Source organism: Lampetra planeri, chromosome 45 (genome assembly GCF_965212315.1).
Source record: "Lampetra planeri chromosome 45, kcLamPlan1.2.h2, whole genome shotgun sequence".
In the NCBI taxonomy this organism is placed as follows: Eukaryota; Metazoa; Chordata; class Hyperoartia; order Petromyzontiformes; family Petromyzontidae; genus Lampetra; species Lampetra planeri.
In genome coordinates, this window is record NC_136151.1 from 3,518,773 (window position 1) to 3,543,214 (window position 24,442).

Here is a 24,442-nt window from a genome sequence, read left to right on the forward strand (position 1 = left end):
TCAGCGCCACGGTAGGTCCTGGTGTCACAGACATGGGCCCGCATCCACTGTTCTGTTACAATATAGTCCAGCAGATGTTCTTGCTTGGACCTGGAATGTATCCATGATGCTTTGTGGATGCGCTGGTGCCGGAACAGCGAGTTGGTAATTAAAAGCCCATGGGCTGCACAGAAGTTTGGCAGCCTCCTACCATCGTTATTGAGCTGATCTGGCCCATGCCTTCCAATCACTCCAGCCGAGGTGCCAGCTCCATCACTCACTCGGACATTAAAGTCACCCAACAGGATGAGTATCCCGAGGGGCCACTTTAGCCATCACCTGTGACAAGTGGTCAAAGATGGCATCTGACTCATCGGCCTTGCCTGCATCCCTCTACTGATGTTCATCTTCAGTGGGGGCATAAGCAACCACCACCATTCCTCACCTCTTGTTGATGGGGAGACGAGCCCACAGTAGCCTGGGACTTGCAGCTTCACTGCCAAGCACCCACACCCCACACTATGAGATCTCTTTTACCAGTGGCAAAATATGATAGTAGGTTTTTACCCTTTTAACTGGTACAGTTAAAATGCTCACCCACACCCCCTTCATTCTTTTGTTCAGAAAAAGAACCACTCCCTCTTGTTTGGCAGTCTCCTGCCCTGAGTAGAGGACTTTTCACCCCTCCAGGTGACTGAAGTCAGAGCCGGTCCACCAAAACCTCCTGAATACCACAGAGATCCAGGTGGTACCAGTCCAGCTCCCAAGAGAGGAGTAGCAGCCTCTTCTTCACAGTGAGCATTTAACCATCCACGTGGCGACTCACAGTGGTGTTTGCCATTTCGAGAGGAACCCCGAGGGTGCGGGTTCAGTCTCCTGGCTCTCCCGAATGGGGTTTGACCAGCAGAGGTCATAGACGCCTGTCCCCCCCGGGGCCTCTGGCACAAAACTTAGTTAGACATTTGGTGCACGTTTTCGTGGTGACTGAACTTCAGGTTGAGGGGTTACCAGCCCCTCGTGCCCATCCAGAACTCCCGTTGGCCGCTTTGGTGGCTAAGAGCGCTATGTGGGGAACAGCTGATTGGAATAGGCCTTCCCCCCATGGCATTGCTCACAGACACGACAACATTACCCCATATCTCCTCACGTATCTCTCTCTCTCTCCGTGCATCTTTCTCCCCGTATCCTACTGCATGTCTCTTTCTCCTCGTGTCTCTCTCTCCCCCGTATCTTTCTCTCTTCCCGTATCTCCCCGTGTCTCTGTCACAGTGTCTCGCTCTGTCCCCGTATCTCCCCCCGTGTCTTTCTCTCCCCGTATCTCCCACGAGTGTGTCTCTCTCTCTCTCCCTGTATCTGCCCCACGTGTTTCTCTCTCTCTCTCTGCGTATCCCTCTCCCCATGTGTGGACGGCACCCTCATGTTCACCTTCTGAAGCGCTCGCTCGTCACCATGGCGTGCGCGATGACACCACAACCACGTGACTTTTCTTTTGTATTGTGCGCGGTGCTTTTAGCGCCACAGCGCGTCGATGTGTAGCGTTTATTTTAATTTGTGTTGCTGGTGACTTTGTGTATTTCATATTGAAATCGCATCCAGTGCTTTTTGCTGCTGGCGGCAATAAAAGTTGTTTAAAAGTCTAAAGTCTCCCCGTGTGTGTGTATCTCTCTCTGTCTCAATGCGACTTTTAATACAGCTAAAGTCAAGTCTGTCTCAATGCGTCTCTCTGTTTCCCAGTTCAGGACGTCTCTCCCCGTGCTCTCCCTGGTGCTCTGCTGGGCTCCCTACGCTGCCCTCTGCCTCTTCGCTTGCGTCCACAACCCCCTCGTCATTCCTGCCAAGTTCCGCATGGTGAGCATCGCTCACCACTCGCTCCTCACCCACTCACTCAGCTCTCTGTACTCGCTCGGCTCTCTACACTCACTCACTTATCACTGACTCACCACTCGCTCACTTATTCAACACCCATATTTCTCCACACTCACCACTCACTCACTCACCCATCACTCTACAATCACCACTCACCCATCACTATACACTCACTCACCCATATCTCTGCACTCACCACTGACTCATCATTACACTAAATCAATCACCCATATCTCTACACTCAACACTCACTCACCCACACATGCACTCTCCGTGCCTACCTCTGTCTGTCTCATGCTCCCTCCCTCTCTCTCCCTCTCTCTCCCTCTCTATCTCCCCCAACTGCATCTCCCCATCCCCCCCCATCTCCCCCACTTCTCCCCCCCATCTCCCTCCTCTCCCCCCATCTGCCTCCCCCCCTCTCCCCAATCTCCCTTCATATTCCCCCCCTCTCCCCCATCTCCCCCCCCATCTCCCCCCCCCCCTCTCCCCCATCTCCCCCTCTCCACCCCCATCTCCCTCCTCTCCCCTCCCCTCTCCCCCCATATTCCTCCTCTCCCCTCATCTCCCCCCCATCTCCCTCCTCTCCACCCCCCCCTCCCCCCATCTCCCTCCTCCCCCCCCCCTCTCCCCAATCTCCCTCCATCTTCCCCCCCTCTCCCCCCTCTCCCCCCCTCTCCCCAATCTCCCCCCAATCTCCCCCCCTCTCCCCCCGCCCCCCACCTTCCCCCCCCAGATCCCCGCGGTGCTGGCTAAGACTTCTCCAACCGTCAACGCGCTGCTCTACTCGCTGGGCGGAGGCGGGCAGGGATTCCGTGGCTCAGCCTGGACTCTGCTCACGGGCGCCGCCAAGCAGCCGCAGACCCCAGAGCACAGCAAGGACAAGTAGTGACCCTTTAACAACAACACACAGGGGGCGTGTCCCTTTAACATCAACAACACACAGTGATGTCCCTTTAATAACAACGACCAGAGAAGGGTGTGCATTTAGTAACAGCCATGGGGAGTGTCTCTTTAAGAACAGGGGTCTATTTAAGACCGATCACCAAAACATCACGTGTCCCTTTAACACCAAACAGGGCGGAGGGGGTCCTTTATCACAATGGGTCTCTTTAATACGCAGGCGTCCCTTTAAGATCAGGGGGTCCCTTTAAGGCAGGTCACCAAAAAAGGCACCCTTTAAGAACACGGTTTCCTTTAAGGCTGGAGGGGGTCCATTAAAGACGGGTCACAAAACAGGGACCCTTGACGAGAAGAACAGTTCCCTTTAAGACCAGGGGACACTTTAAGACCGGTCACCAAAATAGGTACCGTTTAAGAGCATGGTTCCCTTTAAGACCAGAGGGTCCGTTAGAGATTGAGGTCGTCAGCCGACATGGAGGCGCTGACACAGCGCTCTGAAAAAAGGGTCATCGCCCGAAACGTCGCCTGTTATTTGATATCTATTACCGTAGCCGAACCGTGGCCAATTTAACACCACGGGTCGATCCCAATTATAGCGGTTCTCCCGTAACCCCGCTCTCCCTGTATCCTAACTCTCCTCCTCTAACCCATTAATTTAATTGAAGAGACGGGGTAGGTCCTTAATTAGCCCCCCCCTTCCCCCCTCCCCGTATTAATTAGCTAGGGCCCTCAATCCAAATCTGGCGATCAGCGACTGCTGCTGTTTGGAATAAAGTCTCAGTGTAAATCTCTCTCTCGAGGCTCGTCTCACTGTGAGTGAGTGGGTGAGTGGGTGAGTGAGTGGGTGGGTGAGTGGGTGAGTGAGTGGGTGAGTGAGTGAGTGAGTGGGTGAGTGAGTGGGTGGGTGAGTGAGTGGGTGAGTGAGTGGGTGGGTGAGTGAGTGAGTGAGTGGGTGGGTGAGTGGGTGAGTGAGTGGATGGGTGAGTGGGTGGGTGAGTGAGTGGGTGAGTGAGTGGGTGGGTGAGTTGGTGAGGGAGTGAGTGAGTGGGTGGGTGAGTGGGTGAGTGAGTGGATGGGGGGGTGAGTGAGTGAGTGGGTGAGTGAGTGGGTGGGTGAGTTGGTGAGTGAGTGGGTGGGTGGGTGGGTGAGTGGGTGAGTGAGTGAGTGAGTGGGTGGGTGAGTGAGTGAGTGGGTGGGTGGGTGGGTGAGTGAGTGAGTGAGTGGGTGAGTGAGTGAGTGGGTGAGTGGGTGGGTGGGTGAGTGGGTGAGTGAGTGAGTGAGTGGGTGGGTGAGTGGGTGGGTGGGTGGGTGGGTGAGTGAGTGAGTGAGTGAGTGGGTGAGTGAGTGAGTGGGTGAGTGAGTGAGTGAGTGGGTGAGCGAGTGGGTGGGTGGGTGAGTGAGTGAGTGAGTGGGTGAGTGAGTGAGTGGGTGAGTGAGTGAGTGGGTGGGTGGGTGGGTGAGTGGGTGGGTGAGTGAGCGAGTGGGTGAGTGAGTGAATGGGTGAGTGGGTGAGTGGGTGGGTGGGTGAGTGGGTGGGTGAGTGGGTGGGTGGGTGAGTGGGTAGGTGAGTGGGTGAGTGAGTGAGCACGTGAATGGATGTGTAGTGTCAGTGAGACGGAGGCAAGATTTGTAGGAGGCACCTTCTTTATTAAACAACTTCCATGGTCTCGTCTTCACACTATCCACAGTTACTTCGCCTCGCCGGTACACAAAACTAACCGTCAAACACTGACGGTGCCGACTGAGATGGCCAACAACTTTGAGCAGCACTATCTAGTCAAGACGACAGCAACAACTCCTTTTATCTTACCAGCGCGGCCTCCCCTCGTAAACCCGCTAGCAGGTTCCAGGGGCCACCAGACAAGGTCCTCCGTGACCCTTGCCCTAGTTCCTCCGCTCTGCCAATGCACCCGGCGTGCTTAGTCTGTCCCAGAGGTCGCAACTGGGTACCCGATACCCGTACCCTACCCGATACCCGGCTACCCGTACCCGGCCGGGTACGGGTACGGGTACCCGTTTGCGACCCTGGTGCGGCCGGGTACGGGTAAGGAATAAAAACCCGTTTGCGACCTCTGGTCTGTCCACCACAGTTGCCGCTGCTGTACACCAGCCGGCGCTATTACACTACAGATGGCTGGGTGGGTGGCAGGGACGTGCGGGCAGGGGAGGCAGGGGAGGCAGAGCCTGACCTGTCATACTCCAATGAAAATAGCTGTTAGGAAAAGTAAAAAATAAAAGAATAACCAAATAAAATAAATATTAAGATTTTTCCACTGATCTGTGTTATAAATGTCATATCTGTACGATTGCAATCATTTTTATGGTCAAAATAGCAACATTTGTGGAGCTCCGCTGCAAATACAGGAAAAGACGAGGGGTGAGGCAGCGGCGAGCTCAGCCTCCACTCTGATTGCGCAACCCCTCAGTAACTGGATGGAGCGCGGGCAATAAGCGCGTGCCAGTTACTATCTCAGTATGTCACCAATGTAATGTTTGTAGACCCCTTCATTTCATGTCCTCGTCTTCCATACTCCAGGTAACTTATTTCACGTATGGGTATAAAGATATTTAGGTTCGCTGGTCTCGTCATGCAACCGCAATGAAAAAGTACCAGGGGAGGCAGCTATCACATCTGCCTCACCGAGGGGGACGTGTCTAACACGCCCTCCTCCATGAGGCCACACCCCCCCGTGAGGCCACGCCCCCCTCTGTGTGTGAATCTGGCTCTGACACGAGCCAGTGCTTCCCCAGTCATTGACCTCACCGCACGTCACTGGTGGGTGGTAGAGTGGTTGAGGGGGCACAGGTGGTGCATCAGCCAGTCATCTCGATCAGTAGACATGTGGCACCTGGGTCTGCCCCGTGACCTCCTGCCAGCGGGCGTTCGACACTTCACGTGGCCTCAAGGTGCACATGGCCTGGCACAAGCGTCGTGGTGACGTCACTGCCACTTACTGGCGAATGGCGGTTGTTGTTGAGTGGGTCGGTGAGTGTCTGCCATGAACTTCCACGCGACGATGAAGCCACACTTCGCTGAGCTATAATTTGTGATAGTCTGGGCACTTCTGACAGAGAAGCTATATAGTTCAGTTGGCCTCATCTGCTCAAATAAACACATTCCTGCGGAGGGAGCTGGTAGGAATGTTGGGTTGCTCGGTCAATGGCCAAGGTCAACGACGGCGTGGTGAATTCCGCAAATATGCCCGACTGTGAGGACGGGCACAAGCCGGCGTGAGTAGGTTAAACGTTGAGTTTTATAAGGGCACCACGGGGTGACCAGCCCCTCCCCACCCAGCCCAGCACCACCCCTCCCACCCCCCACCTAGCCCCACCCTCCCCCCCAGCCCCTCCCCACCCAGCCTCTCCCTACCCAGCCCCACCCTCCCCACCCAGCCCCTCCCCATCCAGCCCCTCCCCACCTAGCCCCTCCCTCCCCACCCAGCCCCTCCTCACCCTATCCCTCTAAGCCCAGCCCCACCCCGCCCCTTTTTGGATGCACGACGGACGGACGGACACAATAATCCCCTGTGGGCTGGTGTAACCAGGAGGTTCCTACCAGTAAAACATAGTTTAGTTGTGTAGTTTGTCTTTCCAGGGGGTTGCGAAACAATACAATAAAACATGCGGCCGTAATTTGTACAGGGGGGGGGGGTGGTGGAGGTTGCAAAACGAGGCTATGAATCTGAATATGTATTCATACTGGAGGAATACGATGAGCTCTAAAGCTCAGAAAAACGTTACAACAACAAACGACACAAAAAACACGATAGGAGTGCAAAGTATAGAAAAAGATAAGCAAATTACTTTAAAAAAAATACAGAGACCCATATAGAACCATAGAAACCCACAGAGACCCATACTCATCGAGACCGATACTAAAACTAAACTATCTAACCAGGTAAGGTCCCACCGAGCAATATAGCTTCTTTTTTACTCTTTGGTTCTTTAATAATAAAAGTTGCCTCTGGCTGCGGTGGTCCCACCTGATGACGAGCGCTTGTGTTGCGCCCGAAACGTCGTGATTTAATTTATTTTATATTTTAATTTTTTTACTTTTATTATTTTTTACCTACGTGACTTTACCGAAAGAACCAAAGAGTATGGATCCTTGCAGTCACGAAATCTTCAAATCTCGATTCTAAATTGATATGAATATCCTAAAACAATATTAATATCCTCTAGTGGGCATTAATATCATATATTCATATTAATATCCTATATTTCTATGATACTATCCTATATTAATATCCTATTTTATTAATATCCGATAGTAGTAATCATAAATTATTATTTATTTCTTATGTTAAGAATAAAGCTTATTTTTTCAGAAGCGACCTGGCTATCACGAATGAAAGCAGATCAAGAAGTTGGCTGCTTGCCATCGTCGCGTGGAAATGTATAGCAGCAAAAATAAGTAATATTTAAAAATACTTTTTGTTTAAAACACGCTTTAATGAAATGTACCGTACTAGTAATGGCAGAACTCCACGATTCCAGGTAGTGGCCCCGAAGCTTGCCACAACGTAAGGGACCGTGGTCAGTTACAGCCAACGTCATTTGAGCGTGGACAATTAGACCCAAGCCGAAACATAACATATAAAAAAGAATGTTAATTTTTTTTATAGAATATGGTATTGTCATCAGTATGACATAACTATACCAAGTTTGCAGTCGATACCACATTAGGAAATGGGTTAAAATTGAGTTACAAGATTTGAGGATACAAAAACAGACATAGTGAGTTAATAGAAAACGTGTAATAAAAAGAGTGTTTAAAAATATTTATTGTATGTTTAATAATAGAATATAGTATTGTCATCAGTATGACATAAGTATACGAAGTTTGCAGTCGATACCACATTGGGAAGTGGGTTAAAATTGAGTTGCAATATTTGAGGATACAACAACAGACAAAGTGAGTTAATAGAGAACGTCTAATAAAAAGATGGTTTAAAAATATTGCTTGTATTTTTTATGATAGAATATAGTATTGTCATCAGTAAGACATAAGTATACGATGTTTGCAGTTGATACCACATTGGGAAGTGGATTAAAATTTAGTTGCAAGATTTGAGGAACAACAACAGACAGAGTGAGTTAATAGAAAACGTGTAATAAAAAGATGGTTTAAAAATATCTCTTTTATTTTTTTATGATAGAATATAGTAGTGTCATCAGTAAGACGTAACTATACCAAGTTTGCAGTCGATACCACATTGGGAAGTGGGTTAAAATTGAGTTACAAGATTTGAGGCTACGACAACAACAACAGAGTTCAATAAAAGCGTGTAGTAAGCGAAATCACTCTACACGCGTGAAGGTCATTATAAATGTGGAGGGGGAAACCACCATGCAACAAGCATCGTCAGGATCAGGATGTAACCCACGACCTCCTGTCCACCAGGCGAGGTAGTTAACATCTCCTAGCCACCGTGGTGATGATGAGAGAGAGATGCAGACTGAAAATGTACAGCAGCAGGCATCGTCAGGATCAGGATCGAACCCACGACCTCCTGCACACCAGGCGAGGTAGTTAACACCTCCTAGCCACTGTGGTGATGATGAGAGAGAGACGCAGACTAAAAATGTACAGCAGCAGGCATCGTCAGGATCAGGATCGAACCCACGACCTCCTGTCCACCAGGCGAGGTAGTTAACATCTCCGAGCCACCGTGGTGATGATGAGAGAGAGATGCAGACTGAAAATGTACAGCAGCAGGAATAGTCAGGATCGGGATCGAACCCACGGACTTTTGTCCACCAGGCGAGGTAGTTAACGCCTCCTAGCCACCGCATTTGGCTGCTATAAGGGGCCGTCCATAAATTACGTCACGGACCTGGGGGGGGGGGTTCAGACATTTGTGACGATGTGTGACGAGGGGGGGGGGTGAGAAATGTGACGTTACATCAAAATGCGCAACTTTAAATAAATATAGACAACACGTTCTACTTAATTAAATAGACTTTTCATAAATGTTTTCTCCTACAACATCAGAATGCAGCGCCACATTAAATACGCACTACAGTGACAATAGTTTAAGGCGATTTTAAGCATGTTTTATTTGGGGGGGGGGGGGCAGAGCTCTGTGACGTCATATTTGAGGAGGGGTCTGACGTTTTGTGACGTCGTGTGACGAGGGGGGAGGGTCAAAAATCGTACAAAATCGCATGACGTCATTTATGGACGGCCCCTAAAAAAAGAGCTGCATAGCTCAGTGAGCCTTACCTCGTAAAAAAAATGTGTTCATTGTTTAGTTTATATTTGTAGGAGGGGTACGAGAGGTTAAACAAAATAACAGGCGGCCATCTTCGTACGGGAGGGCAGTAGAAACTGGCAACCATCTTTATACGGGAGGTTACAGGCGTAGGCGGCCATCTTCGTACGGGGTGCTATGAACAAAACAAGAGGCGGCCATCTTGGTAGGGGAGGTTAATAAAACACAGGGCGGGTCTCTTGGTAAGGGAGTTTCATGAACCAGGCGGCCATCTTGGTCATAGTACGTGAATAAAATTAGGCGGCCATCTTGGTACTGGAAGTCATATGATAACACGGGCGGCCATCTTGGCGCGGTGGGCTTATCGCAACGTGCGGCCATCTTTGTACGGGGTGGGGTTTTCCCTTTGCGAATGTCATCACAGCGGCGTGGTCAACGCATCGTCATTAATGATTCTTTTCTCTTCTATATAAGTGCGTGTGTGGGTGAGTCTGAGTGTTAGTGAGTCTCTGCGTGTGTGCTCCTCTGTGAGGTTGTCTGTGTGTGTCTAGCGCTTGCGTAACAGTTGCGTCAGACAGCAGTTGGTTCTAGAGCTTTCCGCCTCCGTCATCACCATCATCATCACCACAGTGTGAGTATCACCATCATCACACACAGTGTGAGTATCACCACCACCATCACCACCATCACCACCATCATCATCACAGTGTGAGTATCACCACCACCATCACCACCATCATCATCACAGTGTGAGTAACACCACCACCATCATCACAGTGTGAGTATCACCATAATCATCATCACAGTGTGAGTATCACCACCATCACACACAGTGTGAGTATCACCACCACCACCATCACCACCACCATCATCACCACCACCATCACCACCACCATCATCACAGTGTGAGTATCACCATCATCATCACAGTGTGAGTAACACCACCATCACCACCACCATCATCACCACCACCATCACCACCACCATCATCACAGTGTGAGTATCACCATCATCATCACAGTGTGAGTAACACCACCATCACCACCACCATCATCACCATCACCACCACCATCATTACAGTGTGAGTATCACCATCATCATCATCACACACAGTGTGAGTATCACCATCATCACAGTGTGAGTATCACCATCATCATCACAGTGTGAGTAACACCATCACCACCATCATCATCACACGCAGTGTGAGTATCACCACCATCATCATCACAGTGTGAGTATCACCACCATCATCATCACAGTGTGAGTAACACCATCACCACCATCATCATCACAGTGTGAGTATCACCATAATCATCATCACAGTGTATCACCACCATCATCATCACAGTGTGAGTATCACCACCATCATCATCACACAGTGTGAGTAACACCATCACCACCATCATCATCACAGTGTGAGTAACACCATGATCATCATCACAGTGTTAGTATCACCACCACCATCATCACAGTGTGAGTATCACCACCACCACCATCATCACCACAGTGTGAGTATCACCATCATCATCATCACAGTGTGAGTATCACCACCACCATCACCACCATCATCATCACAGTGTGAGTAACACCACCATCACCACCACCATCATCACCACCACCATCACCACCACCATCATCACAGTGTGAGTATCACCATCATCATAACAGTGTGAGTATCACCATCATCACCACCATCATCATCACAGTGTGAGTAACACCACCATCACCACCACCATCATCACCACCACCATCACCACCACCATCATCACAGTGTGAGTATCACCATCATCATAACAGTGTGAGTATCACCATCATCACCACCATCATCATCACAGTGTGAGTAACACCACCATCACCACCACCATCATCATCACCACCACCATTACCACCATCATCATCACAGTGTGAGTATCACCATCATCATCATAACAGTGTGAGTATCACCATCATCATCATCATCACACGCAGTGTGAGTATCACCATCATCACACACAGTGTGAGTATCACCATCATCATCACAGTGTGAGTAGCACCATCATCATCATCATAACAGTGTGAGTATCACCATCATCATCACACGCAGTGTGAGTATCATCATCACACACAGTGTATCACCATCATCATAACAGTGTGAGTATCACCACCATCATCATCATCACACACAGAGTGAGTATCACCATCATCATCACAGTGTGAGTATCACCATCATCATAACAGTGTGAGTATCACCACCATCATCATCATCATCACACACTGTGAGTATCACCACCATCATCACAGTGTGAGTATCACCATCATCATCACAGTGTGAGTATCACCATCATCATCATCACAGTGTGAGTAACACCACCATCACCACCATCATCATCACAGTGAGTATCACCATCATCATAACAGTGTGAGTATCACCACCACCATCATCATCATCGTCACCACCACCATCACCACCACCATCATTGCAGTGTGAGTATCACCATCATCATCATCACACGCAGTGTGAGTATCATCATCATCACACGCAGTGTGAGTATCATCATCATCACACGCAGTGTGAGTATCACCACCATCATCATCACAGTGTGAGTAACACCACCATCATCATAACACATAGTGTAACACTATCACCACCATCATCATCACGCACAGTGTGAGTATCATCATCATCATCACGCACAGTGTGAGTATCATCATCATCACGCACAGTTTGAGTATCACCATCATCATCACACAGTGTGAGTAACACCACCATCATCATCACGCAGTGTGAGTAACACCACCATCATCATCACACAGTGTGAGTAACACCACCATCATCATCATCACAGTGTGAGTATCACCACCATCACACAGTGTGAGTATCACAATCACCACCACCATCATCATCATCATCTTCACAGTGTGAGTAACACCATCATCACACACAGTGTAACACCATCATCATATACACAGTGTGAGTAACACCGTCATCATATACACAGTGTAACACCATCATACACAGTAACACCATCACCACCATTACACATAGTCAGTATCACCACCATCACACACACAGTGTGAGTATCACCATCACCACCACCATCACACACACAGTGTGACACCATCATCATATACACAGTGTGAGTAACACCATCATCATAATACACAGTGTAACAACATCATCACCATCACACACAGTGTGATTATCATCATCACCATCACCACCATCACACACACAGTGTGAGTAACACCATCATCGTAATACACAGTGTAACACCATCACCACCTTCACACACACAGTGTGATTATCATCATCACCATCACCACCATCACACACACAGTGTGAGTAACACCATCATCGTAATACACAGTGTAACACCATCACCACAATCACCACAGTGTGGCTATCACCACCACCAGATCTCGTTGCGTTGAGCGGCTATGCTGTGCTCAATGTGAGTGTAGAGAGGTGAGTCTCGCTCAAGGTGAGCGACTCACTCACACTCACCAGGTGAGTAGGTGAGTGAGTCTCGGTGAGTAGTTGAGTGAGTAGGTGAGTAGGTGAGTGAGTCTATGTGAGTAGGTGAGTGAGTCTATGTGAGTAGGTGAGTGAGTTTAGGTGAGTGAGTAGGTGAGTGAGTGTAGGCGAGTAGGTGAGTGAGTCTCACCAGGTGAGTGAGTAGATGAGTAGGTGAGTGAGTCTCACCAGGTGAGTTGGTGAGTGAGTCAGGTTAGTAGGTGAGTGAGTTTAGGTGAGTAGGTGAGTGAGTCTCACCAGGTGAGTAGGTGAGTGAGTGAGTAGGTGAGTCTCGGTGAGTAGGTGAGTGAGTCAGTAGGTGAGTGAGTGAGTGAGTCAGGTGAGTGACTAGGTGAGTGAGTGAGTCAGGTGAGTGAGTCTCACCAGGTGAGTGGGTGAGTCTCGGTGAGTAGGTGAGTGAGCCTCGGTGAGTAGGTGAGTGAGTATGTGAGTAGGTGAGTCTAGGTGAGTGAGTCTTACCAGGTGAGTAGGTGAGTGAGTCCAGGTGAGTCGGTGACCGACTCGCTCACCTACCCATGTAGTGAGCTGGTGAGTGACTCAAGGCCGTAGCCATGGAGTCTACATTGGGGGGGGACCAAATCTTTCAAAGGGTCTGGGGGTCCCCCCCCAGAAAAAAAAATCTAAATTTGAAAACGAATTTCCTGCCTAAAATTTTAAAAAATTCACTAACATATGGATGGCATGGACTTTACATTTTTTACAATAATGTCTAATAGTGTATTGTATTACATTGCTCTGTTTTTTCTTTTGTTATCTTTTCTTGTTCCATTGTATGTAATGGCAGAGATTAGGGATTAATAAAGTACAACCATAACCACAATCGTATAAACAGAAATCTATTTTATAGCAATATAATGGGGGGGGCAGTGATTGGGTGAGGTGGTGAATGGGTGAGTGACTGAGTGAGTGCTACTAGCTACTAACAGCACTTGCCCCAACAGTCTGTTGCAAGCTACACGGTGGATCTTTGTCTTTATAGTGAGTGGGTGATTGGGTGAGGTGGTGAATGGGTGAGTGAGTGAGTGAGTGCTACTCGCTACTAACAGCACTTGCCCCAACAGTCTTGCAAGCTACACGGTGGATTTTTGTCTTTATAGTGAGTGGGTGATCGGGTGAGGTGGTGAATGGGTGAGAGAGTGAGTGCTACTCGCTATTAACAGCACTTGCCCCAACAGAACTGTTTGAGGCCATATTCTTGGTTCTCTCGGTAAAGTCACGTAGAAGGGAGGGGGTGAGAAAGTGAGTGAATGAGAGAGAGGATGAGTAGGGGTTTGACTAATCTCATCGCCGCCTCCGTTCCGTGTGCCTACAGCTGCTGCTTCTACCGAGAGAGCGGAGAGGAGGAGGAGGAGCGGAGAGAGAGATCAGAAGAAGAGAGGGCAGCAGTAGAAAAAGAAGAAAGAGGGGAAGAGAGCAGCGATGATGCTGTTTCTTCGTGCAGCGCTCCCCTGTTCCAGGGGAGCATCGCTCCTCCTCCGGCCGGCTCGCATCGCCCACCACCCCGGCGCCTCCCCCTCCTCCCCATCCTCCTTCTGTTACCCACCTCCGCCCCTGGTGAGGAATCTGGCAACACGCGCCAGGAGCGCTGCGCGGCGAGTGGAGGTGAAGCCGGAGGCATGGAGAGGGGCGGAGGCGGCGATGAAGGGTGAGTGTGAGGGTGAGAGGGTGAGGGTGAGAGAGATAGGGTGAGAGAGAGAGGGTGAGGGAGAAGGGTGAGAGAGGATGAGTGTGAGAGGGTGAGAGTGAGAGGGTGAGAGAGAGGGGGTGAGGGAGAAGGGTGAGAGAGGGTGAGTGGGTGGGTGAGAGAGAGGGGGTGAGGGAGAAGGGTGAGAGAGGGTGAGTGTGAGGGTGAGTGTGAGGGTGAGTGAGAGGGGGTGAGGGAGAAGGGTGAGAGAGGGTGAGTGAGAGAGAGGGGGTGAGGGAGAAGGGTGAGAGAGGGTGAGTGGGTGGGTGAGAGGGTGAGAGAGAGGGGGTGAGGGAGAAGGGTGAGAGGGGGTGAGGGAGAAGGGTGAGAGAGGGTGAGTGGGTGAGAGAGAGGGTGAGGGAGAAGGGCGAGAGAGGGTGAGAGGGTGAGGGAGAAGGGTGAGAGAGGGTGAGTGGGTGAGAGAGTGGGGGTGAGGGAGAAGGGTGAGTGGGTGGGTGAGAGGGTGAGAGAGAGGGGGTGAGGGAGAAGGGTGAGAGAGGGTGAGTGGGTGAGTGTGAGGGTGAGAGACAGGGGGTGAGGGAGAAGGGTGAGAGAGGGTGAGTGGGTGAGAGAGAGGGGGTGAGGGAGAAGGGTGAGAGAGGGTGAGTGGGTGGGTGAGAGGGTGAGAGAGAGGGGGTGAGGGAGAAGGGTGAGAGAGGGTGAGTGTGAGGGTGAGTGAGAGGGGGTGAGGGAGAAGGGTGAGAGAGGGTGAGTGGGTGGGTGTGAGGGTAAGAGAGAGGGGGTGAGGGAGAAGGGTGAGAGAGGATGAGTGTGAGGGTGAGTGAGAGGGGGTGAGGGAGAAGGGTGAGAGAGGGTGAGTGAGAGAGAGGGGGTGACGGAGAAGGGTGAGAGAGGGTGAGTGGGTGGGTGAGAGGGTGAGAGAGAGGGGGTGAGGGAGAAGGGTGAGAGGGTGAGAGAGAGGGGGTGAGGGAGAAGGGTGAGAGAGGGTGAGTGGGTGAGAGAGGGGGTGAGGGAGAAGGGTGAGTGGGTGGGTGAGTGGTGTGGGCCTCAAATAGGTACCTGGTGCGGTGTGTTAACATCGCCACGGGGGGAGACAAAGGCGGATGGGCGTGGTGCTGATCACCCACCCCCTAGTGTGCCGTATCGGCCTTCATAGGTGCTCGCTAACAGCACTTGCCCCGACAGCCTGTTCAGGCTATACGGGGGCCATCTTTGGCGGTGTGAGTGAGTGAGTGAGTGACGCCTTCTGGCCAAACTCCCATCTGGCAGAGCCAGGAGACTGAACCTCCTCCCTCCCATTTCGGGGTTCCTCCAGGAACAGGAGACCACTGCAATTGGCCAAGTGGAAATGTTTCGCCTCTCGTTGTTGCCGAGGAGAGGCTGCCACTCCTCTGTCGGGAGATAGAATGGTTACCGCCTGGACCTCCTGTGAACCGGTTCTGGCTCCAGTCACCATGAGGGGGGGGACATTTCTCCACTTGGGGCAGGAAAACAGCCAAACAACAGGGAGTGGCACTCCTCTTTGAATAAAAGGACGAAGGTTTGTCATGGGGGCAAGGTAGGGACGACCCTGCTGGGGCTGCCGTGCCTCGAACATTGGCAGAAGTGGCCACCCCTTCCCAGTGGTTGGCTGAGGGTGCCGCTTGTAGATCCAGAAGTCTGAGACCATGAAAAGCGCCGGGCAGTGACAATCTCCCGAATGAAAGAACTGAGGGAGGGTGGCGTTTGTGTGCAGACTGCCCTATATGAGAAGTTGGGAGGCGCTGCTGCTGCACCTGGAGTGTGACACTCGAAGGTGAGGGGTGTTACCATCAGCCCCACCCAATAAAACTAAGCACTTTGCTGGGTATTTTGTGCCATCAAACACTCCACCTCCTCAGCCTTCCCATTGGTGATGGAGCAGTTGTGGAGAGAGTGGAGCGTTCCATACCTGGGTAGTGTGCTTATGACCAGCTCTAGTTTGACAGCAGAGGTCTAACTCCGAATCAGTCGGGCGGCATTATATTTTCATCGGCTACGTAATGCTGTATGGAAGCTACCTGGTCTATCGCTCGACATGAAGCTTCGGGTCTTCCCGGCCACAGTCATGCCCTCCCTTCTCCGTGCTTGTAAAACGTGGACCCCTCTAATGGAACATCTGCGCCGGTTAGAAAATTCAGGCTCACAAATCCTTAAAAGATCTGGACACATTCCCATCAGCGAGCTATTCTGGCAGGCAAGGCTGCTTTGGCTGGGTCATGTAGCCCACATGACCAGCCATCGCATGCCCAAACAGCTTTTGTTTGACCGGATAGAGGGGGTTAATCGGACATGGCACCGGCTGGAGAAGAGATGGACTTGTGTGGTACAGGAGGATGTGGAGCTGCGTGGACTTGCCAAGACTGATACCAGCGGTGTCAAGATTAGCCTCTATGGAGGAGGCTTGTAAAGGACGCTACTGGGCAGTTGGAGGGAGTCGCCCTCGAGCAACAACGGAGGATGGAGGAGTGACGCTCACAACAATAAGCGGAGCGCAGGGTGGCTAAACCGCTGCGAGTTGACACAGTAGGGGACACAGGTGGTGCATCGGCCAGTCATTTGTCGGTCAACCCATGGCGCCTGGGTTTGTCCCGTGACCTCCCATCGGCAGCGAGCCTTTGACACTTCACTTGGCCTCAAAGTACACCTAGCCTGGCACAGGTGCCTTGGTGATGTCACCATCACTTATTGGCGAATGGCGGTTATTGGTATTGGGTGAGGTGAGGGTGAGTGAGAGACAGGAAGAGAGAGAGACAATTAAACTGCATCTCATTTAATCTCGTCTCGTGTCTTCCCCCCCCCGTCTCTCTCCCCGTGTCTCTTTCTGCCAGTGTCTCTTTCTCCCCGTGTCTCGCTCTTTCTCCCCGTGTCTCTCTCTTTCTCCCCGTGTGTCTCTCTTTCCCGTGTCTCTCTCCCCGTGTCTCTCTCTCCCCGTGTCTCTCTCTGCGTAGTGGAGTCTCTGGGCCGTCTGGCCGTGGCCGGTGGAGGGGTCATCTCCATCGGTGCCCTCTGCTACTACGGCCTGGGACTCTCCAACGAGCCTGGTGCCATCGAGAGGGCAAGGTCAGGGCCTTGCGGCTGAGCACACCACCATCATTACCACCACCACCACCATCATTATCTCTCTCTGCCTGTGTCTGTCTCCCCGTGTCTCTGTGTGTGTGTGTATAGTCTGTGGCCAAACTACGTACGAGAGAGGGTCAGAGACACGTACGTGTACCTCTCCCCGTGTCTCTTTCTCCCTCACTGTGTCTCTCTGTGTCTCTCTGTGTCTCTAGTCTGTGGCCAAACTACGTACGAGAGAGGGTCCGAGACACCTACACCTACCTGGGTGCCACCATCTCCCTCACCGCGGCCTCAGCGGCGCTCGCCGCACGATCACCGACCATAATGAACCTGGCCGCTCGCAGCTCTTGGCTGGTAATGCACGCACACACACACAGACACACACACACAGACACACACGCACAGACACACACACGCACAGACACACACACAGACACACGCACAGACACACGCACAGACACACGCACAGACACACGCACAGACACACGCACAGACACACGCACAGACACACGCACGCACAGACACGCACGCACAGACACACGCACGCACAGACACACGCACAGACACACGCACAGACACACGCACAGACACACGCACAGACACACGCACAGACACACGCACAGACACACGCACAGACACACGCACAGACACACGCACAGACACACGCACAGACACACGCACAGACACACGCACAGACACACGCACAGACACACACGCACGTAAACAACAACAACCACCATTCGCCACGAAGCGTCGGTGACATCACCACTGCGCTTGTGCCAGGCTAAGTGCACGTTGACCGAAAGACCCAAGAGTGTGAATTTCTGCAGTCACGAAAGCTTTAAATCAAGATTCATTATACCATCGTCCTCCCGACTTGATGACGTGTTATCAGATGGACGCAGATTGACTATATTACAACTGGGTGACTCTGTGTAGCTGCTGCAACGATGTTCACTACATAGCTGACTGACTATATAGGAGCTGTCGATGTAGTAGCCACGGCGTAGATATACAACTTCCTTCGCTCGCCTTCCAAGGCGCTGCCTTTTATCTCCCCTCAGCTCCGCCACGCCCATTTTCCTCTCTCTCGCCGTGTCACTCTCCCCCGGTGTCTCTCTCTCTCCCCCGGTGTCTCTCTCTCTTACCTCGTTCCCCGTGTCTTTCTCTCCCCATGTCTCTCTCTCTCCCCCTGTGTGTGTGTCTCGCTCTCCCCATGTCTCTCTCTCTCCCCCTGTGTGTGTGTCTCGCTCTCCCCATGTCTCTCTCTCTCCCCCTGTGTGTGTGTCTCGCTCTCCCCATGTCTCGCTCTCCCCATGTCTCTCTCTCCCCCTGTGTGTGTGTCTCGCTCTCCCCATGTCTCTCTCTCTCCCCCTGTGTGTGTGTCTTTTTCTCCTTGCAGGCTATCGGTGTCTCGTTTGTCGCCGTGATTGGCTCTGGGATGCTCGTCAGGTCCATTCCCTATGAGGGGAAACTCGGAGTGAAGCATGCGGCCTGGGCCCTGCACGCAGGTACACGGGGAGAGAGAGACACGGGGGGAGAGATAGAGACACGGGGAGAGAGAGACACGGGGAGAGAGAGGGAAACACGGGGAGAGAGAGAGACACAGGCAGAGAGAGAGACATGGGGAGAGGGAGAGAGACACGGGGAGAGAGAGGAAGACACGGGGAGAGAGAGAGAGAGACACGGGAAGAGAAAGGGAGACACGGGGAGAGAAAGAGAGACACGGGGAGAGAGAGAGAGACACGGGGAGAGAGAGAGAGACACGGGGAGAGAGAGAGAGACACGGGGAGAGAGAGAGAGACACGAGGAGAGAGAGACGAAGGCAGAGAGAGAGAGACGGGGAGAGAAAGGGAGACACGGGGAGAGAAAGAGAGACAAGTTCAAGTTAATTTATTAGGTATAGCCCTATGAACCATTCGGCTCTTGAATCGGGTGCAACCGCAACAAACAAAAAACTAAAACATGAACAAAAAAACATCTTAAAGTGACTATGTGACTATGTGCAAACAGAAAATCCAAGAAAAGACAGCAAAATATTGCAGAAAAAATCACCGTACAACAACGCTGTGTGCAAAAATCCCAGTGGGATGCAAGCCAAACAACAACAACAACCACAAGACAACTTAGATTAAGGCCATCAGTCTAACTCTGTACTACAACAATATACTTTTCGAAATCACCAAAATAAAGCAGTGATCATAGGAACTGTGACGGAATTTTCACAATAAACGAGATAAACAACATGTACCACCAAACCCTGTAGCCATAGCTGGCTGCATGAGTCACTCCACAACAGCAGGAGCATCAATCGGAGTATTATAATTTTTCAATGCACCTTTAAGATCAGCACATTAAATCAAAACACAGGTCATACTTTGCAGCGATCATCCAGAGCGAAACATTTTATTTTAGGCCACTGAATAGCACTGGCAGCTAGGATTGTACAACTCCTCTAGAGCAGTTTTGAGTGAAGATCTCATAGGTAGTGACTCAAGTTTCAATTTATTGGCAACATCATTCCAGACCCTGGGGGCATCAATAGCAAACACACCCTCCCCCCCCACGGGGAGAGAAAGAGAAAGACGGAGAGAAAGAGAGAGACACTCGGGGAGAGAGAGAGGGGAAATGAAATTCACTGGGTGAATCGTCGTGAGGCAGGGCAACAACTCCGTTTTGTAATTGATCACAGATTGGACACCCAAATGGGAAATTTGGCAGCTTTTTCACCGCAGGATTTATTCGACACCAAAGCAGCTTATTGCAACTCGCCACTCTACGGGACGTCTAGGCAAAGAAAATCGGCAAGCTGCAGCTTGCGTGCGACCTTCTCTGGCACGTTGTCGTGACGGGTGGTACCTACCGCAAGATCCGACCGTAGTCAGTCTGGCATTCGCCAAGCCGCGTTTGCTTCCGGTTTCCGAACGAATACACAGCGGCCATAATCAGGAGGTCATCACGCTCTGCCATCGCAGCACAAACGAAGTGCTCGCTGGCAAACGAACCACGACACCACCTTGCTGGTGACCTCGTGATAGGAACAGGCGTCACGGGGACTTGATCAAGATGGAGCTTGTGACCGGTTTGAAGTTAGGGGCTGAGCGTAGAAGTGCAATTTTTGTTCAGACGGTGATCAGATCTCTAACACTGGTCTACACACTTTTTCTGGCATAAGGTATTCCAACGGTCATGGGACCTCCTTTGCCAGTACCAAAATATACTAATAAGGTTTTATTTTCCCCTTTTTTCTGGCAACAAAACTGATACCTTTTGCAAGGAATCATGCTTACATTGACCACAATACTTGCAGTCAAATGCATTTGACCACAATACTTGCAGTCAAATGCAATACTTGCAGTCAAATGCATTTGACTGCAAGTATTGTGGTCAATGTAAGCATGAATCCTTGCAAAAGGTATCAGTTTTGTTGCCAGAAAAAATGGGAAAAAACCCTATTAGTATTCCAACGGGTTTAAGGTAATTTTGGGGGGTGCTGATTCCAAATCTGGCATCGGTTTTTGTCTATCACATCAGGTTTTTGAGATATCAAATATTGCATTTTCAATAAAAACTGCAGAAGAAAAATATTAAACAAATGTGGATATCTACATAAAATGATATTATAAACACACTTTCCTAAAAATACAGCACCATATTTTAACACTAAAGCAGTCACTGACTCGCAACAACTTGCAATCGTAAGTGACAGAGTTAATTTCGGGTAAAATGAATGAAAATGGGGTATGCCGATAGCATAAAAATGAGATGTGATGGAGCAAATCTGAGAACAGATTTGGAATCAGCACCCTGAAATTAGTCTAGAACAGCTGCAAAAGTCCAGGCCAGAAAATTATGTTTTTTGTTGTTGTTGACCAGTGTAATCTCCCCCCCCCCTTCTCCCCCCTGCCTCCCTTCCCCCATCTCTCCCCCCCCCCTTCTCCTCCCCCCATCTCCCCCATCCCACGGCTAGGCTTGATGGGGCTGCTGCTGTGTCCGATGGTGGTCCTGGGAGGGCCGCTGCTGCTCCGTGCCGCCTGCTACAGCGGGGGCCTCGTGGGGGCTCTGTCGGCCGTGGCCGTCTGCGCCCCCAGCGACCGATTCCTGTACATGGGTGGGCCCCTGGCGGCCGGGCTGGGGGTGGTGGTGGCAGCCTCACTCGGTGAGAGAGAGTGGTGGGGTGAGAGAGAGTGGTGGGGTGAGAGAGGAGTGGGGGGCGAGAGAGTGGGGGGCGAGAGAGTGGGGGGCGAGAGAGTGGGGGGCGAGAGAGTGGGGGGCGAGAGAGTGGGGGGCGAGAGAGTGGGGGGCGAGAGAGTGGGGGGCGAGAGAGTGGGGGGCGAGAGAGTGGGGGGCTCGTACGGGGGGAGAGAGAGTGGGGGGCTTGCACAGGGGGAGAGAGACATGGGGAGAGAGTGGGGGGAAATGTGGAGAAACAGGAAAATAGTGAGAGGCACGGGAAGAGTGGGGGGAGGGTTGGGGCTGCATCTGATCTCTTCTCTCACCATGTGTCTCTCTCCGTGTGAGTCTGCAGGCTCTGTGTTTCTCCCGGCCGGCTCTGCGTTCGGCTCCGCGCTTTATTCCCTCTCACTCTACGGGGGTTTGCTGCTGTTCGGCGCCCTGCTGCTGTACGACACCCAGCGCGTGGTGCGGAGAGCTGAGACTTACCCACCTCCTGGGGGGATGCGCCCAGCCTACGACCCCATCAACGGGTGAGACGGAGAGACACACAGACACGGGGAGAGAGCGACACGGGGGGGAAAGAGAGACACAGGGAGAGAGCGAGACATGGGGAGAGAGAGCGAGACACAGGTAGAGAGAGAGAGAGGGACACGGGGCGTGCGAGAGAGACACGGGTAGAGAGAGAGAGAGAGACACGGGGAGAGAGAGACACGGGTAGAGAGAGCAAGAGACACGGGTAGAGAGAGCAAGAGATACGGGGAGAGAGAGAGAGAGAGACACGGGGAGTGCGAGAGAGAGAGAGACACGGGGAGTGAGAGAGAGAGACACGGGGAGTGAGAGAGACACGGGGAGAGAGCGAGACACGGGGCGTGAGAGAGAGAGACACGGGGAGTGCGAGAGAGAGCGAGACACGGGGCGTGAGAGAGCGAGGCACGGGGCGTGAGAGAGAGAGACACGGGTAGAGAGAGCGAGAGACACGGGGCGAGAGAGAGCGAGACACGGGGCGTCAGAGAGAGAGACACGGGTAGAGATAGAGACACATGGGGTGAGAGAGTTCAATAATTACGCCCCACGATGGCTAGGAGTTGTTAACTACCTCGCCTGGTATATAGGAGGTCGTGGCTTTGATTCCGATCCTTACTCCTGCTGTTGTATATTTGAAGTTTATGTGTGTGTCTCTCTCTCCCTGTGTCTCTCCTTCATCTCGTGTGTGTCTCTCTCTCTCTGTTCGTCTGTAGGTGTCTCAGTATCTACATGGACATCATGAATATCTTCATCAGGATTGCCACCATCATGGCTGGAGGCGGCTCGCGGAGGAAGTGAAGCGGCTGAGATCTGTCTCTCTCGTCTCTCTCCACTATTGGTTAGCGAGCGCCTATTATGAGCGGGTCTCTGCGTGTGGCGTGCTGGGGAGTTAGGGCTGAGTAGACCTTAGGGGAGGACACACACCCCGGTGAGCGAAGGAGGGAGGCGGGAGATGAGTAGGCAAAATAGATGTACAGAGAGAGACAGACGCATATTCGTACACAGACACATACAAATATATAAATGTACAGATGCAGAGAGAGAGACGTAGACACATAGACACACACATACAGACAGACACGCATATACAGAGAGAGAGAGACGCATATTCGTACAAAGACACATACAATTATATAAATGTACAGATGCAGAGGGACACACATACAGACAGACGGAGACACATTTACAGAGACAAGACAAATATCCCCTTTGTAGCCTTTAAACAGCTGTCAGGGCAAGTGCTGCTAGCGAGTAGCAGCGCCTATGAATGCCGGTAATGTGGCACACGAGGTGGTGGGTGGCCAGCACCACGCTCGCCCGCTTTTGTCTCCCCAGTGGCGATGTTTTACTACGCACCCGCTACACCAAGTTACGAATTTCAGGCTGAGTCGACCTAGGGGGAGGCCCAGGACCGGTTCAAATATTCACTACTTATTGGACCAGTGAGTGGGAATGGAACCCGGGCCGCCGGGTTTGTATCACGGTGCGCTAACCACTACACCACGGCTCCCCACACAGACACACGTGCTCACATACACACACACACACACTCCCCTCCCCCTCTGTAACATGTACAGTGTGCAACACACGTGGTGAAGTAATACAGTCTGGTGTCACGTGGTCGATGTTGGTTTCGGTTTCACTTTATTAGAATAAAAATCCCTTTAACCACGAGAGAGAGAGAGCCTCAGTGATTAACACTAAACCCGATGGGAGCCTTGGTCTTGGCTGTGTGAGCCCCAGTGAGTAACACTGAACCCGATGGGAGCCTTGGTCTGGCTCTGTGAGCCCCAGTGAGTAACACTGAACCCGATGGGAGCCTTGGTCTGGCTCTGTGAGCCTCGGTGATTAATACTGAACCCTATGGGAGCCTTGATCTGGCTCTGTGAGCCTAGGTTATTTACACTGAACCCTATGGGAGCCTAAGTGATTAACATTGAACCCTATGGGAGCCTTGGTCTGGCTCTGTGAGCCTTGGTGATTAACACTGAACCCTATGGGAGCCTTGATCTGGCTCTGTGAGCCTCAGTGATTAACACAGTCCTATAGGAGCCAAAGTAATTAACACTTAAGCCAAGGTGGGTGTAACTGAAGCTCCAATTAGAAACAGGAGTGACCCACCGCCTCGTAATAAAGAGACCGACGAACCAATGGCAAGGGCTGCTTCTTTTGTACGGCTGATGTCCGATCAGATGATCAGAATATGTATTATGTTTCTATCTCTGTGACTTTACCGAAAGAAAACAAACACTATGAAATATATATGGCCAGAGGAACCCAATGAGCGACACAGCAATGTATTTTATCAGATGTCCAGTAGGAGGCGCACCGGCGTCAGAACATTACAACAAACATTCCTCCTGCGGAGGGAGCTGGTAGGAACGTTGGGTTGCTTGGTCAATGGCCAGGGTCAACGGCGGAGTGGTGTATTCCGCAAATATGGCCGACTGTGAGGGCGGGCACAAGCCGGCGTGAGTAGGTTAAACGTTGAGTTTTATAAGGGCACCACGGGGTGACCAGCCCCACCCAGCCCCT

At 51.4% G+C, this 24,442-nt stretch overlaps 2 protein-coding genes across 5 annotated transcripts in view; both read left to right on the forward strand.

The window, feature by feature from the left end:
• Positions 1-3,539, forward strand: part of RGR (retinal G protein coupled receptor) — a 60,018-nt gene extending 56,479 nt beyond the window's left edge. For both annotated transcript variants that reach the window (XM_078614714.1, XM_078614715.1), the window contains 2 exons: positions 1,714-1,827; positions 2,582-3,539. In XM_078614714.1, the coding sequence (XP_078470840.1) occupies positions 1,714-1,827; positions 2,582-2,734 (267 nt within the window). In that variant the 3' untranslated portion in view covers positions 2,735-3,539. The remainder of the gene's footprint in view (positions 1-1,713; positions 1,828-2,581) is intronic.
• Positions 3,540-9,294: 5,755 nt separating this feature from the next.
• Positions 9,295-23,581, forward strand: GHITM (growth hormone inducible transmembrane protein). Of its 3 annotated transcripts, none has more exons than XM_078614721.1 (8): positions 9,295-9,594; positions 13,790-14,122; positions 17,092-17,203; positions 17,419-17,560; positions 18,609-18,717; positions 21,177-21,365; positions 21,735-21,912; positions 22,621-23,581. In XM_078614721.1, exons 2-8 carry the CDS (start codon positions 13,897-13,899, stop codon positions 22,703-22,705), a joined length of 1,041 nt encoding a protein of 346 aa, XP_078470847.1. In that variant the 5' UTR covers positions 9,295-9,594; positions 13,790-13,896; the 3' UTR covers positions 22,706-23,581. The 3 variants fall into 3 exon arrangements, with proteins under 3 accessions (XP_078470847.1, XP_078470848.1, XP_078470849.1); XM_078614722.1 differs by having other exon boundaries at positions 9,318-9,621; XM_078614723.1 differs by lacking the exon at positions 9,295-9,594 and adding an exon at positions 10,560-10,959.
• The last annotated feature ends 861 nt before the right edge of the window (positions 23,582-24,442 follow it).